The 17,322-nt window shown below is 36.5% G+C and overlaps 3 protein-coding genes across 3 annotated transcripts; 1 reads left to right on the top strand and 2 right to left on the bottom strand.

Moving 5' to 3' along the window:
* Positions 1-459: 459 nt before the first annotated feature.
* Positions 460-2,081, bottom strand: LOC125203877 (probable 2-oxoglutarate-dependent dioxygenase AOP1). The gene is made up of 3 exons (XM_048102383.1): positions 1,717-2,081; positions 1,182-1,503; positions 460-711 (listed from the first exon to the last, which is right to left on the bottom strand). The coding sequence occupies exons 1-3, from the start codon at positions 2,079-2,081 to the stop codon at positions 460-462; spliced, it is 939 nt and encodes a 312-aa protein (XP_047958340.1).
* A 2,954-nt stretch (positions 2,082-5,035) lies between these two features.
* On the bottom strand, positions 5,036-6,794 carry LOC125204847 (probable 2-oxoglutarate-dependent dioxygenase AOP1). Its single transcript, XM_048103592.1, has 3 exons — positions 6,380-6,794; positions 5,715-6,045; positions 5,036-5,522 (listed from the first exon to the last, which is right to left on the bottom strand). The coding sequence occupies exons 1-3, from the start codon at positions 6,754-6,756 to the stop codon at positions 5,274-5,276; spliced, it is 957 nt and encodes a 318-aa protein (XP_047959549.1). The 5' UTR covers positions 6,757-6,794; the 3' UTR covers positions 5,036-5,273.
* Positions 6,795-10,878: 4,084 nt separating this feature from the next.
* On the top strand, positions 10,879-13,512 carry LOC125206472. Its single transcript, XM_048105723.1, has one exon. It carries the CDS (start codon positions 10,879-10,881, stop codon positions 13,510-13,512), a length of 2,634 nt encoding a protein of 877 aa, XP_047961680.1.
* Positions 13,513-17,322: the final 3,810 nt, after the last annotated feature.

Raw genomic sequence — 17,322 nt, 5'->3', positions numbered from 1 at the left:
TGTTTAGCCCCTTTCTTGCAATATTAGAGTATGGATGACTAGTCCGCAGGAGCAGCGCAGTTGATTCTGGAGGGGCAGATTTGTATGATTGGCCAATGATCAAATCTCACTACTTTCAAAATATTAGGCCTTGCTTCATTTTTGGTTCTGAGTTTTAATTACCAAGTGGGCTAATCCAACGACCCATATAGTATTTGGGATGTGATCTCATTAAAAGGCCCAACAAATATCGAAAGAAAAGTAAACTCATAAACTCATTCTTATTATATAAGATTAAAACGTGCTACAGTCATCTACATTGAGCACTATTGCTTATTATAATTGTTTGCAAAAATACATCGTTCTAATAATATACTAGTAGTATTCTTTATTATAGGAAAACCTCCAAGAAACTGAAGAAATTCATAAACAAACACAAATTTGGATCATAACATGATGAGTAGTAACAATTTATAGAGATTAGACGCCGCAATATTCTTTGAGAGCATCAATGGAAGATTTCTGAGCAGCTTGGGTATAGAAAAATTGAAGAAACTGATGATGATCATAGGGCTTGAAGAGCGTTGGATGCTCTTCATCCACCATCTCTTTAGGGGCCTTGATTATGTACCCCGGTTTGGGAACCGAAAACAAACCAATAGAGTATCGAGCTTGGTCCCCGCTCATCATCACTTTGTGGTAGGGGGCCTGCAGCCGCCCATTTGTCCATGACTGCATCCAATAGCTAGGTTAAAAGTGACAAATCGAGAACATAATTTTTAAATGACTCATTGGGTGAAATGTTTGCAGTCTAAAATGAACTGTGTGACACATTTAATTGTAGTTTCAGAACATAAATTTTTAGAAAGAAAAAAATTTGGCATTATTTAACGTTTTCGAGTTAAAATAGTGCTACAAATGAAGAGAAAATTAGGCCCTAAATCTAACGTTATAATACTCTCATCCGTCCCATGGAGTATAACATATCGTGTCACAAATTACTTGAGTCGTTTCTAGAATAAAGCACAACATATTTAACTTCTTTTACTTTATTTGTTTTTTTATTTTACTTTTTTTTTCTCTATTTTACTTTATTCTCACTCTGCCTGACCATTAAATGCCATGCTTTCTTAATCCGGCGAGCTAATTCACTTTTTTACTGCGAATTCTCATACTCAAAGCCAAGGTAGAAAAGGACTTACATACAAGGAGTCTCCAATCATGACAACAAAGGAATTAAGTGAGGGTTGAGAAGTAAACCACTGTCCATCTTTGGTGAGCACTTCGAGTCCATTGATCTCATTCTGGTACAAGATCGTCACGATGTTCTTGTCCGTGTGGGATGTTAACCCTAGCTCACTCTCATCGCTTTGAGGTCTATCGTATTTCTGAAATCGAAAGATGTAATCCGATGAATCCATGTGTTCATCCATGTACTTGTGTAGTCCAAGGCTCTCCACAATCATTTTCCTCACAATCTTGTCCAATTCTGACAGCTTCTCCGAGAAGGACTCAACAGTCTTGCTGGTAATTTACACACATAAACAGAAGCGGACGCAGAAAAAAATATATTAACTCCAAGGACTACACAAAAAAAAAATATACGAAAACATATTTTTTTAGATGATTCAGATCATTGAACTGTGCATAAATTTAAAAACTATAAAAAATTAAAAATAAGCATAGTTGTGCATTTTTTCGAAATCTTGAACTTGAAATTATTCTGGCTAAGGGTACCTGAACGAAGGATTGCCTTCGGCCCACATTAGGTCAGCGAAGCCTTGGATTTTTCCCGGGGAGAGGGGATCGGGGATCCCGAGGCTTTCAAAGAGCGGGACTATCGAGTACTGGCCGACATAGCCATGGAAGGGTTTGTTGGATTTGTTGAGTAATTTGATGGATAAAGGGAGATCGAAGAGTTGTTTCGTTTCATGAATGACTGATTTTTGAAGATGAAGAGGAATGTGATCGAATGTTGCTTCGAAGCAGCCGTATTCTACTATGGCTTGCCAGACTTGGGCTTTCGTGGATTCCCAGGTTTCAGTTTGATTTTTAAGGTTGGAGAAATCTATGATTGGGAGTTTAATTGGTTCAGAACCCATTTTCTTTTCAATTTGAGAGTTGATTAATTCCCTTTTCTTTCGTGGGTTGAGTTGTTAAATATTGGAGCCACTTTAATCTGCAGCGATCATTACCATGTGACATAAATTTAATTGTAAAGTTGATTAGCAAAAAGCATCCTTAGTCATTGTTTTTCTTGTATAGTTCATTGTCATATCTATATCTAGCATTCGAAAATTCTTTAATTTGAACGGCGGGGTAGTATATAAATAAAAGACTTTTAGCTATTACTTGTAAATAGGATTTGAAAATTCAAGAGAGAGAGATGTTTAAAGGAAAGAGAATAGTTTTAATTTTTGCTTATATTAACTTAACATTAAATAAATAAACTAGGAACATATAAATACGGTTCAACACTCTTGATATGATTCGGGAAAGAACCGCCGAACAGTGGTACTTATTAAAATACTACTAATAGAAGTGTAGGGATCAGACTAAGGACGGATTCACTAATTACCAAGACCTCTTTGTTCTTCATTCAAACTCCAACCACGCGACTGATAAGTACAACAGATTACAAAGAAAATCCCTCACAACTATTACAATTACAGTAACTAGTTCTAGGTAAGGTTCTTGAGTAATCTTGACCTCTTGGTACACCTGCACACTCAAGAAACTTGTTAGTATAACAACACAAGATCCTTGCGGACCTTAAACAACTAGTAACAAGAGAAAACAAAGCAAAGTAGAATAGATCACAAAATATGGCTCAGAACCCGCCACATAGCCCATATCTATTCAACTAGAACCGAATCCAAGGGAGCACCGATGAATCGACTGGAGTCTACCCTCACACCGTCACTACCTTCACCGCACCGCCCCTTCACACCGGATTAGCTCACCACACCCAAACTCAGAGAAGAAACCCTAGTTTTCTCACGGACACTAAGCAACCGAAGAAGTTGCCTTCTCAACAACTCACGCTAGATTAATCATACAAGAGTGGTGAAGAATCTCAAGGAATCAACCGGAGAAGCCATCGGAGAAGCAGAGAGAAGACATAGAGTTTTTAGAGAGTAGAGAGAGAAAGAGAAGTGTGTAGAATGAGAATAGAAACGGCTCACGCTCTCACATAAACAAACACACCACACAAGTCCTCAATCCAACGGCCAGGAAGCAGGATCCAAGTGAAGAGGCACGTGGTAGCCATCCAAGTGAGAAGGGGAAGCAGCTGGGCTTCTGGGCCAAGTCCAATAAGGATAAAAGGCCCAGACACAAATTAAATCAGGCTCAAGCAATAATAGTCTACATATATTCAACAAGAAGAAAACATAGTCCCTATATCTCCATGGGTGGCGGGTTCGATCTAGGATTCTATGCGGTTCGACTCTTCTTCACAGTATCTTTGAATGGCTCCGTACATCTTGGGGCCCCCTTCACAGCAGTAGTCAAGAAAATCCAAATGGTTGAAACGTTTGAATTGGAGTGGATTTTTGTCCATTCACCAATTCTTGAGGTACTTCCACTATTCCCCTAACAAATGAAAATGTGCCAATAGAATATTTTCTTTCATTCCTCGCGCCACCACTTTGTGAAGGGGACAGTATATCCTACCATTGCTCCATGCCTGCAATCAACATTACATTTCACATTTCATGCATTGTTTGTTGATTCTATATAATTTGGTGAAAAAATAGCATCACATCAATTCAACATTTAAACTAACAATTACTAATAAACTTTCTTAGTTGACTATTTGTAGAGGTGAATTAAAAAACAACCACGAAGTTTGGTCAAATTCTGATAAATTATCCCGTGGAAATCAGCTGAAAAATACCATTAGGTTGATTTGGAGTATTTTACATTGAAAAAATATGGTCATATATATATAGAAGATTGTTACAAAAATTGATGATTTTTCTGAGTTATTTAAAAAAATTATCAGACACATAATTTGACAAAATTTCATGATTTTCTCGGCAATTTACTCTTTATAGAATACGAGATATAATTAACGTTGAAAGAAAAAAAATATAGTAGGTAGTAATAAATGGATGAATGAATTGCGAATATCACTAATTATTTATTGTAGGTAATAACGATGAATGAATTGCGAATATCACTAATAAAAAATATAGTAGGTAATAATACACGGTGCTTTTGAATCACGATTCAGAATCGAACTCATCGTGACACCATCGCGACGATGAACGATGGATTTTGGCCATTTGACATCGTTTAGGGGGTGAATACGACATTTTATTGTTTTTTCGGACTTAATTTTAATTTTCTATTTAGCGTTTTATTTCCTTTTGAATTTCTAGGGTTTCTAGATACTTATAAGTAGCGTTGTTTTTGTTTTTGGCCGCAGTTGAATTTTTATAATAATATTTCGTTTTTCATAGAAACTAGGGTTTCTCTGGTTACTTCTCCGTTTAGTCTGTTTTCTCTATACGTTTTGCATCAACCTACAGTTTTAGAGCTGAATTTGACCGAACTGCCTACTGGTTCAAGGCCGAACTGGCTGGTCCTGTTTTTAAAACACCAAATAAACCTATATATGGTTCACGGCGGAACCAATGATTTTTAAAATACTTAATAAAATTATTCCAGCTTAATTTAAAAAAAGAATAAAAAAAAACAAATAGATTGTCCGTGTACGAGTATAATTTTGTTGGTGGTGATAGGGCCTTTCCATATTAATTTTATATACTCCGGAATAGGATTCATATTTGGTTATGAAACTGGTTATAAAAAATGTAAAGAAAAGTTTATTGAATAAGTTAGTGAAATATGAGTCGCACTTATATATATTAGTTTTATAATAAAATATGAACTAAATAAGTTGGTGCAATGTGGGATCTAATCTGTCTATGGTAAAAGTGAAATAGATATTTTATTGTGGGACGGGACGGGACAGAGGGAGTACAAAATATCAAAATCTCAATATAATGTCATTCGTATGAGAAAATAAATTTTTTAAAAGGAGAGAGCGTTGGAGAGTAAGAGGATGTTTTTTAACATTATGAATGGATACAAACTTCAAATATATAATATGCGGTTCGACTCTTCTTTCGCGATTCGGGAAAAGAACCGACAAAAGAAACCCAGAAATGAGCTTATCACCTTTATTTGAAGCATCAAAGCTTCTATTATTATAGCAGTAAATTAACTATAAATTAAAAACTGGAAGAAGCATATACATAAGCTGAGAATCATGCATGGAGACGAGTTTAGGCTCCACAATATTCCTTGAGAGGATCCGGAGAGGTTCTACCGGCATCTGTGGACATGAAATCAATGAACTTGAAGTAATCAAAAGGCTTGTAGAGCAACGGGTTATCTTCGTTAACCAACTCTTCCGGAGTCTTAACCATGCACCCTTCTTTTGGAACTGAAAACAATCCGATAGAGTATCGAGCTTCATCCCCGCTCACCACCACCCTGTGGTACGGATCATGCAGTCTCCCGTTTGTCCATGCCTGTAAATAACGTGTATTGGTGAAATGAAATACGAGATTCATTATAATTAAAAAGGCAAAAAAAATATTATTATTACTATTAAAAAAAATAGTCTCAATAGTAGAAGACGAACACATAGTGGTAAAATAAAATAAAATAATTGGAAAAAAAGATTATTTTTTTTTAACGAGGAAAGGATAGTAGTAACATACATGGAAAGAGGTACCAATCATGACGACGAATGAATCGGGCGATGTTGGATCTGCAGGGATCCAATTTTTGCCATCTTTGGTAAGAATCTGCAAACCATTAACATGATTGAGTTGATGCAATGTGGTGACAATGTTATTGTCCATATGGGGAAGTAACCCGAGCGTTGCGTGAGGGGTTTGAGGCGCCTCGTATTTTTGGAATCGACAGACGTAATCGGTGGAATTGATGAAGTCGTCGGTGTAGCCTTTTAGTCCAAGGCTCTCCACTACCATCCGCCTCACAATCTTGTCCAGTTCAGACAGTTTCTCACAGTATTGATGTATATCCTTGCTATTACAATAGTACAATCAAGACGGAAATAATTTGTCTTAATGCAAAATGTGTTTAGTCAAAATTAAAAGTAGGTTGACCACTTCAAATATAATGCACCCCACTGAATCACCAGTTGATGTTGGCAAATAAACATAAACAAATATTCAACATCGATGTAAAAATGAAACTAAGTATTAGTACTATAACAAAACTAAAACTATTATATAAGTTCAATGAAATATTAATCTTTTTTATCATTAAAATTGGTTCATCAAGATGGTAAAATTAATAAATCAAAACAAAAACGGATGAGTACTTCATATTAGGGTTTTGAACTACATATCGATCAAACCTGAAAGTGGGATTGCCTTGATCGGGCCACATGAGGTTGGCAAAAGTGTCGACTGCGTGAGACGAGAGGGCCCCATCGATGCCCATACTTTCATAGAGTGGAATGAAATTGTTTTGGCCAACATACCCATGGAAAGGTTTGTGTGAATTTTTGTTAAGTAGTTTGATGGCTAAAGGGAGATCGAAAATTTGTCGAATCCCATCACCAACTGATTTCCTCAACTCAAGAGGAATAATGTTATTGAATGTAGCTTCAAAACACCCATATTCTTGAAGGGCTTCTCGAATTTTCATTTTGGTTGATTCCCACCTTGGAGAATCATCTTCTCCTAGGTTGCTCAAATCAATCAAAGGGAGCTTCATGCTTACACAACTCATTTCTTTGAATAAAAACCTTTTGTTGCTGGAAAACTCAAATGATGTTGGTTGTGGTTATGCTATACTTTCCATTTTTTAGGGCTATTTATAGATCACAAAATGAAAATTAGTTTGGCTGGTTAATTATGCATTAAAAAGCTCATTTAGTAGGGATGGTAAGCATGAATATTTGTCAACATAGAACTAACCTACTTCAATCCAAGACCGGCTCAAATATGACCCACAAATTATATTTTAATCTTGTTTAAATTATACTCAGTCAAATTATTTATATATTTTTCAAAATCTCCTTGCAATTGATTTTTAAAAAAATAATTATAGTAAGATAAATTTAAATATACATATTTAATGTTCATCCGTCTCATATAAATAGTCCATTCTATATTTGCAATTTTTTTTCTCTAATGAAGTGGAGCTCATTCTCGTCTAATATTCCAACCACTTTTTCTCTCAATTTCTCTCATATTTTACCAATTTTGCATCAACCCGTGTCATCCCAAAAGTGTCTATTTTTATGGGACGACGGGAGTAATATTTAACGTGACTCAAAAATCATCTAATAAATAAAAATGAAATACAATTAAAATTAGAAATTTTTTGGAATATAAATTATTTAATTCTCTAAATAAAACTATTTTTACTTTGGAGTAACACAATTTTAATAAAAAAACAACTAAAAATACATGATATTTTTGTAAAAAATTGATAAAACAATAATTTTATGGGTTACCCAACCTAGCTTGGGCTGGATTGAGTCTAAATTTATAGAAAGAAATTCAGCCCCGTCTAGCCTACTTTCGTCATGGGCTTGGTCTAGAATGGGCTGGCATGCGCAGCCGTTAATATTATATTTGCATTAAAATAAGATATTGATCAAATTTTAATAGTTATTCTTAATAGTTTTGGTTATAATTTAGTGAGCAGAAAGTACCTTGGTCTATTTTGCCTATGTAATAAATTATACACATTAATATGGGTTCGGTTCTAACTATTATGTTCATAAACTTAAAGATGAATTAGATAAAGGAAAAAAATAAAAATTTGTCAAAATTTGAGGCGATTTTTTCGGCCAGGTTGATTTATCATTTATTTTGGATTAATTGTCAATTAATGCATAAAGTTTAACTTAGGTTGTAATAATATCGCCGCTATGTATCATTAGTTTGTTGTAGCTATACAAGACTAAGCTAACTGCCTTAATAATTAAGAGGCGGCGTCACCAAATTAAATACTACATATATCCGCATGGTCTCACTATTTATTTTAGTAGTATGTCAATTTAAACATGATAAATGAATAATTTATACAACAAAGTAAATAATCCTGACATTATTTCTTAATCAGAGGTTAATGGATCGATCTCTAATTTTGAATATTTGAACAACTTTAAATTATTGGTTAACTACTTTAAATTATTGGTTAACTATTTTCTCTTGCATATAAAACTAGCAAAGAGATTAGTAATTGAGAACTTGAATAATTACCTTCATCTCTTTATCTTTTTCTTTAAACACAATTCTTTTTAATCTCCATGCCAGAAAGAAATGTCTCCACTGTAATAGAACGGATGGAATAGAAAAATAAAAATAGACAATTAGCTCTTTAAAAGTTTTAGATATTTATTGATGATTATTGCTACCAGTTAAAATGCTATTATGCCCCCCTACTGCCAGTTGATGGAGTGGGGCGGAGCTTGTCTATATTGAGAAAAAGTGTTAAAGACGACCTGTTTTCGTAATAACTATTAATAAGATTATGTTTATCAAACATTCAAAAAAATCTCGATAAAACCATTGTAAAAATCACAATAAATATGTGTTGATATTTTAATGTACTAATGTTGATATTCTTATATCATATTGTTGATATTTGTAATACACTATGTTGATATAAAAAAACACCCACGAAAATTATCATATGATAACATAATGACGATATTACCCTTTTGTTGATATTTTGTCTACTATTTATTGAGATTTGTGAGCTTTAATCTCATCCACTCATTTTAAAATCCAAGGGTGGAGATTTAGTCTTGATTTTGGATTAGGATGCTATAAGCATTAGAATAAGACCCTATCAACAGGTATATACATACATTTTTTTTCGATTTTATTGAATAGTTTTAATTAAATGTACTTGACAGCAGAGAATTATGATAACTTATTTTATCTAATTAAGACATGGATTTGAGTCAATTTGACTAACTTCTTTAACATAAGCGAATTACTTACATACTGACTAGCTAGCTACTTGATCAGCTATTCATCAACAACAGTAATTTATATAGTATTAATCATTGTTTATGTTGCTGGACTTTAATGTATTAATTCAATTTATTTTATCACTTCATTTTATAAATATTTAATTTTTTATTTTATTACTTTATTAGATTATTTAAAGCAAACGCATACATCCAATTTATATTTTTGAGTTACAATGTATGTATCCAATAATATTGAAGTTTATATAAGATGATAAAGGCATCCAACCAAATTTCGTTTCTAAGTTAAAAACACCAAGAAAAGGCCCATTTATTTCAATTGTAAGCCCAAAATTGAGTAATACTCCCAAAATTGAGTAATACTCCTCGGGAAAAACGTCGGGAAAATCTCGTACGACGGCAACGTCTTCAAGCCTCGCTTCCTCCTTCTCTTCTCCGTGGAGATAGACAAGGTAGACCGGGCGTCCTTTCTTTAACATGGCGGTGGCTTGTAACGCGGAGACTATAGGGATTCGTCGGTTCATCGAGATTCCGTGGTACATGGCGGATATCTTAAACATCTCAATCGGAGTTCGGTAGAAGAAGTTATGACCATTTTACCAAGACTGCGCAGAGCAGTGACATAGCTGGCGACCCGCCAGGTTCGCATGCAAACGAACCTGGCGACCCGCCAGCAATCCACGAAAAAAATGCCGTAAGCAGCTGGCGACTCGCCAGCTTCGACGCACACCCAACCTGGCGACCCGCCAGCTTCGTCGGACAGCTTATTTCGGGCCCAAAGTCAACCCTAGGTATATATATGCCTAGGAAACGCCTCCAAACACAACTTACACGCCTCCTACCCCAAAAATACCACTTTTTCACCTAGGAAGAAGAGAAGAACGAGCAGAGGACGAGTATTCATCGCAAGATTGAAGACGAGACCTCCAATCCGCCCAATCCAATTCTAGGAGTTTCTACTTTTAGTTTTATTCTTGTTCAAACAATGTTTTTGATTATTTCTTTGAATATTTCTTTGACTTTTGTGATGAACATGAGTAGCTAAATCCTTCGTAGAGTTCTACGGGGGAGATACAATGATTCTTATGTTTAATTGATTTCCTTTTTCTATGCCTTGGCTCATGTGGTTATTTTGATTTCTTCTGTGCTTATACATTTATTTGACTGATCACCTTATAAATGCATGTGGATTTTACTACAAGAACTGAGAAGTGAGTAGTTTAATTTGAAAGAGAAGAAATTGACGTCTTTGCCAATATAATCGAGAGATTTGAGCCTTTGAATGAAGCTAAGTATCTTAGGAGCTATTAGGAGTTGTTGCCTTAGTTCTAGGAAGGAGACTTCGGTTCTAGGTAGCAATCTACAAATTATATGCTTTGAGAAAAGATATAGTTTTACCTTAGTGATAGCTTAATAACCCTTGAGACCCTTTGTTGGCATAGTTAGGAAGTTAGTTGAGCATAGGATAGTTGTTATCGATCCCGTAGGATTCTACCCTTCTCATCTTTGATCTACATCCGTTTTCTTATTTGCTTTTAGTTCTCTAGTTGTTTTTAATTGTTTTTACCTTGCTTTTAAGTAGATTTAGAAAACCCAAACTTTCCGATTCATCTAGATAGTAGTTGAGGTTGGTTCGTGGTAATTAGGTTGACACTCATTGTCTCTGTGGATACGATACTCTTTGCTTACTATTTGCTACATTAGCCCCGTACACTTGCGGGTATACTTGTGTTAAAAATAAGTTGAGTCAAGTTTTTGGCGCCGTTGCCGGGGACAATTTTGTGTTACTATAGCCTAATATCGTGATAAAAATTAAGATTACTAATCTAGATTTTACTTGCTTTTTTTTTTTCTTTTCTTTTTGAGTTATTCTCACTTTTGTGTTTTTCTTTTCAGGTTGTATGCTCACTCGCTCTAAGGGGCAACCATTAGAGTTATTCGATCCTGAGATCGAAGCATCCAACCGAAGGAGAAACGCTCAGAGAAGGCTCAACCAAAGGCGATCACTTTCGCCTCTTAAGGGAGAACCGCCTGCTCCTGTTGCAGTAACAATGGCGGACAACGAAGAGAACAATGTACCACATCCAGATCCGGTAGTCCAACAACTCCAATTACAACTTGCAGATGTGGTGAAACAACTGAAAGAAAAAGAGGAACAACAAGCCACAGTGCCAGTGCAAAACATGTACGCTTACAGAGAGGTAGAGAACCCACCAATTGGCAACGATGGGATCGATGCCAATCATTTTGAGCTCAAGCCAGGATTGCTTAATATGGCTGAGGCTAATGCTTTTGCGGGGAAGGCCAATGAAGATCCCAACAAGCATCTTACTAAGTTTATTCAGATCAGTAACACGGTGAAGCTTAATGGGGTGAGAGATGAACAAATCAGACTAAGGCTATTCCCATTTTCCTTGAGAGATGATGCTAGAGACTGGTACGACAGCATGGGGTCAGGATCTGTTAAAACGTGGGATGCCATGGTAAACTTATTTTTGGAGAAGTACTTCCCACCCAGCGAAGTTCTAAAGAGGCAAGCAGAGATAATTCAATTCCAGATGAAGCCTCATGAGACAATCCGAGAAGCATGGGCCAGATTTAAGACACTGTTGAAGAGATGCCCAAAGCATGGTCTAAGTCCGGGACATCAAGTCATAACTTTTTATAGGGGGTGCACTTCAGATGCAATGCGTGAACTGAATTGGAGCGCAGGAGGAGCACTCCTTCAATTAGGAGAGAATGATGCCATGCAAGTGATTGAGAGAGTGGCTTCCACTGATGAAGGATGGAATAATGAAAGAAACAAGTCATACAGGGTGGCCTCTGTTATAGAAGATGATAGAATAGACAAAATGTCGAAGCAGCTAGATCTGTTGACCACTCAATTGGGGATCATGGAGATGAGACAGCCTGGACCAGAACTGCAGGGAAGAGTTGAAGATGTGAACTATGTGCACCAAGGAGGGAACAACATGAACTTCAACAACTATCGCCCCAACCAAGGGGGTGGTAACTATAACCACTATGGTAACAAGGTGCATCCCAATCTCTCCTATGGGAATCCTAACAATGTTTTGCAACCACCACCGGGATTCACAGTAGCTAATGGAATGGTCGATGAGCAGAAGAAGCCTACTACAGAAGATATCTTGGCAGCATTCATGATTCAGACTACCAAGTACATGGAGAAAACTGACAAGTATATGGAGATTACTAATCAAAGGCTGGGAAAAGTTGAGAATGACGTGCAAAGCTTGAATGTACACATGAAGAGCATTGACAATCAGATAAGTCAGATCTCTCAAGCTGTGGGAGTCCAACATCAACCAGGCCAATTCCCAGCACAGACCATAAACAATCCCAAGGACTGCAAGGCCATACACTTGAGAGGTGGTAAAAGCTATGAAGGTCCTTCCATGCCTATAGAGGAAAAGAAGAGTACTCCAGAGGAAGATGTCAGAGCAGAAGAGAATTCCAAGGGAAAGAATAAGGTGGACATTCAGACCAAGAAAGACGCAATGCCAGAAAAGCTGCCCTCTCCCCCCATTCCTATGACAGTTAGAGTGCCCTTCCCATTTGCGGTGAAGAAGAAGAAGTTGGATGAGCAATTCTCCAAATTTCTCGATATTTTTAGGAAGGTGCACATTAATATACCATTGGTGGAAGCTCTGCAAGAGATGCCTACGTATGCAAAGTTCCTAAAAGATGTGCTCTCCAAGAAGAAGAAGTGGATTGATTATGAGACGGTGAACATATCTGAAAACTGTAGTGCGATAATTCAAAAGAAGCTACCTGCCAAGCTTAAAGATCCTGGGAGTTTCAATATCTCATGCGTCATTGGAAATGACAGACAGACAAAGGCACTGTGTGATCTGGGGGCGAGCATAAATTTGATGCCATTATCATTTTTCAGAAAGATGAAGATCGGCACTCTCAAGCCGACTACAATCACACTGCAGATGGCAGATAGATCAGTCACCTATCCTAAAGGAATTGTTGAGGATGTTCTGGTGAAGGTACATGACTTCATATTTCCCGTCGATTTTGTAGTGTTGGATATGGAGGAAGACATGAATGTGCCGCTTATCCTAGGGCGCCCATTCCTAGCAACGGGAAAAGCATTGATAGATATAGCAAAGGGAGAGCTCACTCTTCGTATGGGAAACAAACGACATATTTTGTCTATCTATAATGCTATGAAGAGTCGTGAAGATGAGGAACTTGTTATGAAGATGGAGTGCAAAGCTGTGCATGTTGTAGAGGTCCAAAAGACACAAGCAATTGAGTCCACATTGGGGGATTTTTCATTGCCGCGGTGGATGTTTGGTTCATGTGGTGAATCACTTTCTAAAGAAGAGACTGCACCAAATCCTAAAGTGAAGGAGAAGAAAACAAAAGCTGCAAATTCACCCAAAGTGGAAACTAAAATTTGTGATGGAGCTTTGAAAACTACTTGGTGGAAGAAGAGATTGGCTAGATCATATGCTTCCAAGATTGATAGAAAATCCAACACCACCATTTATGGCGTGACATGATGCAGCTCATGGAGGACGTCGAGCCAACGACGATAACCAAAGGCACTGTAGGGGAGGTAACCCCTAGTAGGTAACTTTTAATTTTATCGTTTCATTTTGTTTTTGGTGTGTTTTTTTTTTTGTTGCTTGCTTACCATGTATGTCTCCCTTCTCCACCAACTTTTCAAACTTATTCTTTGCTTAGCTTTGAATAAGTTTGGGGGGATGATATGGTGGATAGGGACACTAACGAGGTACGTATCTTATTGCTTTTGTTGCTTTATTTTGTTTTAGGATAGAATTATTTTGTTAGAACTCCATGAATTTTTGCTTTGATTGGTTGGGATTTATTGAAAAAAAAAATTGAAATTGAATTGAAAAATTTGGTAGTAATTTGGGTGAAGACTAGTCGTCTATGATAAAAGAACCTTCCACTTTGAGCTATCACTTGACCATTGACTTGAGAGTTTGAGTAATAGGATGCATAAGTAACGAATTGCTTGTTTGCCTTGATTCATGCTATTTGCCCAGTGAGACTTGAGCTTTTAATTCTTTCATGTGTGATTTATCATCAATTGTGTATGTGTTTCTAGAACTTGCTCCTTGTCTTCTTGAGTCTACATAGTGACCTTAGAGATAGGGGAAGATGTTAGGCCATTGTTGTTAGCCTTATTTTTACCTAAACACTAACCTTGCTATATAATAATACCCTTGATAGCCAAGTTTGAGCCTATTGCCTTTTCTTTTGTTAAGCTAATCAAAGGGGTTGGGAATCCTAGACTCTAGAATTGTTGAGCTATGAAAAGAAGAGTTTGGAGAGTTTAGTTGTTGAAAGAAATTGGTCGTGTTTAGCTTATCAAGTTGAAAGTTGGTTGTACTTAGAAAAAAAAAAGAAAGAGAGAAAGAAATAAAGAATGAAAGAAAGAAGAAAAGAAAAAAAATGGAAAAGAAAAAGAAAAAAATATATAGTATATAGAGAATAATTCAAGGCCTTCGGAAGTTGGGAAGAAATTAGACAAAGTCTAGTTATTGTTGAGAAGTGTTTTGGTGAATGGTTGAAGTTGAAAGTGGATTGTGTAATGTCTTAGAATTTCACATCTTATTGGGAATTTAGTCACTTTAGCCAAATATTACCCTACCTTACCAAAGAGCCTACATTATAACCTAAACAAAAGACCTTTCGGACTCTAGATTTATTGTCACACGAAGTAGAGGAGAGGTTAGACATTGAGCAAGCCTATGGTAAACCATGCATTTTTGATTGATTTGAGTGTTACTTGATATCTTATACACTTTGAGTGAGGTGCATATACACACATATACACCTCGAGTGAAGCATGAATCCAAGGTGATATATGAGTTAGTAGTAAAAGTGCATTCGACGGCTTAACTTGATGGAATTTGTATTGTGATATGCTCCTTTATTCCGTATTCTTTGAGACGATGATGATGTCTAAAACTCTTTTTGAATCCAAGTTTCTTCTAGTTCATTTTCTTCATTGCCCGAGGACTTGCAATTTTTTAAGTTTGGGGGAGTTGGCGTCGTTGTAGTATAGTGGTAAGTATTCCCGCCTGTCACGCGGGTGACCCGGCAACGGCGCCAAAAACTTGACTCAACTTATTTTTAACACAAGTATACCCGCAAGTGTACGAGGCTAATGTAGCAAATAGTAAGCGAAGAGTATCGTATCCACAGAGACAATCAGTGTCAACCTAATTACCACGAACCAACCTCAACTACTATCTAGATGAATCGGAAAGTTTGGGTTTTCTAAATCTACTTAAAAACAAAGTAAAAACAATTAAAAACAACTAGAGAACTAAAAACAAATAAGAAAACGGATGTAGATCAAAGATGAGAAGGGTAGAATCCTACGGGATCGATAACAACTATCCTATGCTCAACTAATTTCCAAACTATGCCAACAAAGGGTCTCAAGGGTTATTAAGCTATCACTAATGTAAAACTATATCTTTTCTCAAAGCATATAATTTGTAGATTGCTACCTAGAACCGAAGTCTCCTTCCTAGAACTAAGGCAACAACTCCTAATAGCTCCTAAGATACTTAGCTTCATTCAAAGGCTCAAATCTCTCAATTATATTGGCAAAGACGTCAATTTCTTTTCTTTCAAATTAAACTACTCACTTCTCAGTTCTTGTAGTAAAATCCACATGCATTTATAAGGTGATCAGTCAAATAAATGTATAAGCACAGAAGAAATCAAAATAACCACATGAGCCAAGGCATAGAAAAAGGAAATCAATTAAACATAAGAATCATTGTATCTCCCCCGTAGAACTCTACGAAGGATTTAGCTACTCATGTTCATCACAAAAGTCAAAGAAATATTCAAAGAAATATTCAAAAACATTGTTTGAACAAGAATAAAACTAAAAGTAGAAACTCCTAGAATTGGATTGGGCTGATTGGAGGCCTCGTCTTCAATCTTGCGGTGAATGCTCGTCCTCTGCTCGTTCTTCTCTTCTTCTTAGGTGAAAAAGTAGTATTTTTGGGGTAGGAGGCGTGTAAGTAGTGTTTGGAGGCGTTTCCTAGGCATATATATACCTAGGGTTGACTTTGGGCCCAAAATAAGCTGTCCGACGAAGCTGGCGGGTCGCCAAGTTGGGTGTGCGTCGAAGCTGGCGAATCGCCAGCTGCTTACGGCGTTTTTTTCGTGTTTTGCTGGCGGGTCGCCAGGTTCGTTTGCATGCGAACCTGGCGGGTCGCCAGCTATGTCACTGCTCTGCGCAGTCTTGGTAAAACGGCCATAACTTCTTCTACCGAACTCCGATTGAGACGTTTAAGATATCCACGCGAAGCTCTTTCGAAGACGAAGAAAATGGTATGCATTACATGCGAATATCGGACTTCAAAATCTCCAGAAAAGCTGTCTCGAACATTGAGCAGCTGCACATCCACATATTTTGTACATTTTTCTACACATTCTTCACAAAATGGTAAAAATACCAACATAATAGAGAAGTAGCTATAACCATGTCTCAAAGTTCACAGTATATGATCAAAACCAAGTAAAACTACCCTCTAAAATCATGTAAAATCCAAGTGAATCAACTCCCCAAACTTAAACAATTGCAAGTCCTCGAGCAATGAAGAAAAATAACTAGAAGAAACTTGGATTCAAAAGAGTTTTAGACATCATTATCGTCTCAAATAATACGGAATAAAGGAGCATATCACAATACAAATTCCATCAAGTTAAGCCGTCGAATGCACTTTTACTACTAACTCGTATATCACCTTGGATTCATGCTTCACTCGAGGTGTATATGTGTGTATATGCACCTCACTCAAAGTGTATAAGATATCAAGTAACACTCAAATCAATCAAAAATGCATGGTTTACCATAGGCTTGCTCAATGTCTAACCTCTCCTCTACTTCGTGTGACAATAAATCTAGAGTCCGAAAGGTCTTTTGTTTAGGTTATAATGTAGGCTCTTTGGTAAGGTGGGGCAATATTTGGCTAGAGTGACTAAATTCCCAAAAGATAAATATCCCAAGAAATCACAACAAACAACTTTTAACTTCAACCATTCGCCAAAACACTTTTCCACAATAACTAGACTTTGTCTAATTTCTTCCCAACTTCCAAAGACCTCAAATTATTCTCTATATACTATACATTTTTTTTTCTTTTTCTTTTCCATTTTTTTCTTCTTTCTTTTCTTTTCTCTTTTTTTTTCTTTTTTTTTTCTAAGTACAACCAATTTCCAACTTGATAAGCTAAACACGACCAATTTCTTTCAACAACTAAACTCTCCAAATTCTTCTTTTCATAGCTCAACAATTCTAGAGTCTAGGATTCCCA

Source organism: Salvia hispanica, chromosome 2, assembly GCF_023119035.1.
Source record: "Salvia hispanica cultivar TCC Black 2014 chromosome 2, UniMelb_Shisp_WGS_1.0, whole genome shotgun sequence".
NCBI lineage: Eukaryota > Viridiplantae > Streptophyta > Magnoliopsida > Lamiales > Lamiaceae > Salvia > Salvia hispanica.
Note: the sequence above shows the minus strand (reverse complement) of the source record. Positions and strands in the feature narration are given on the sequence as shown.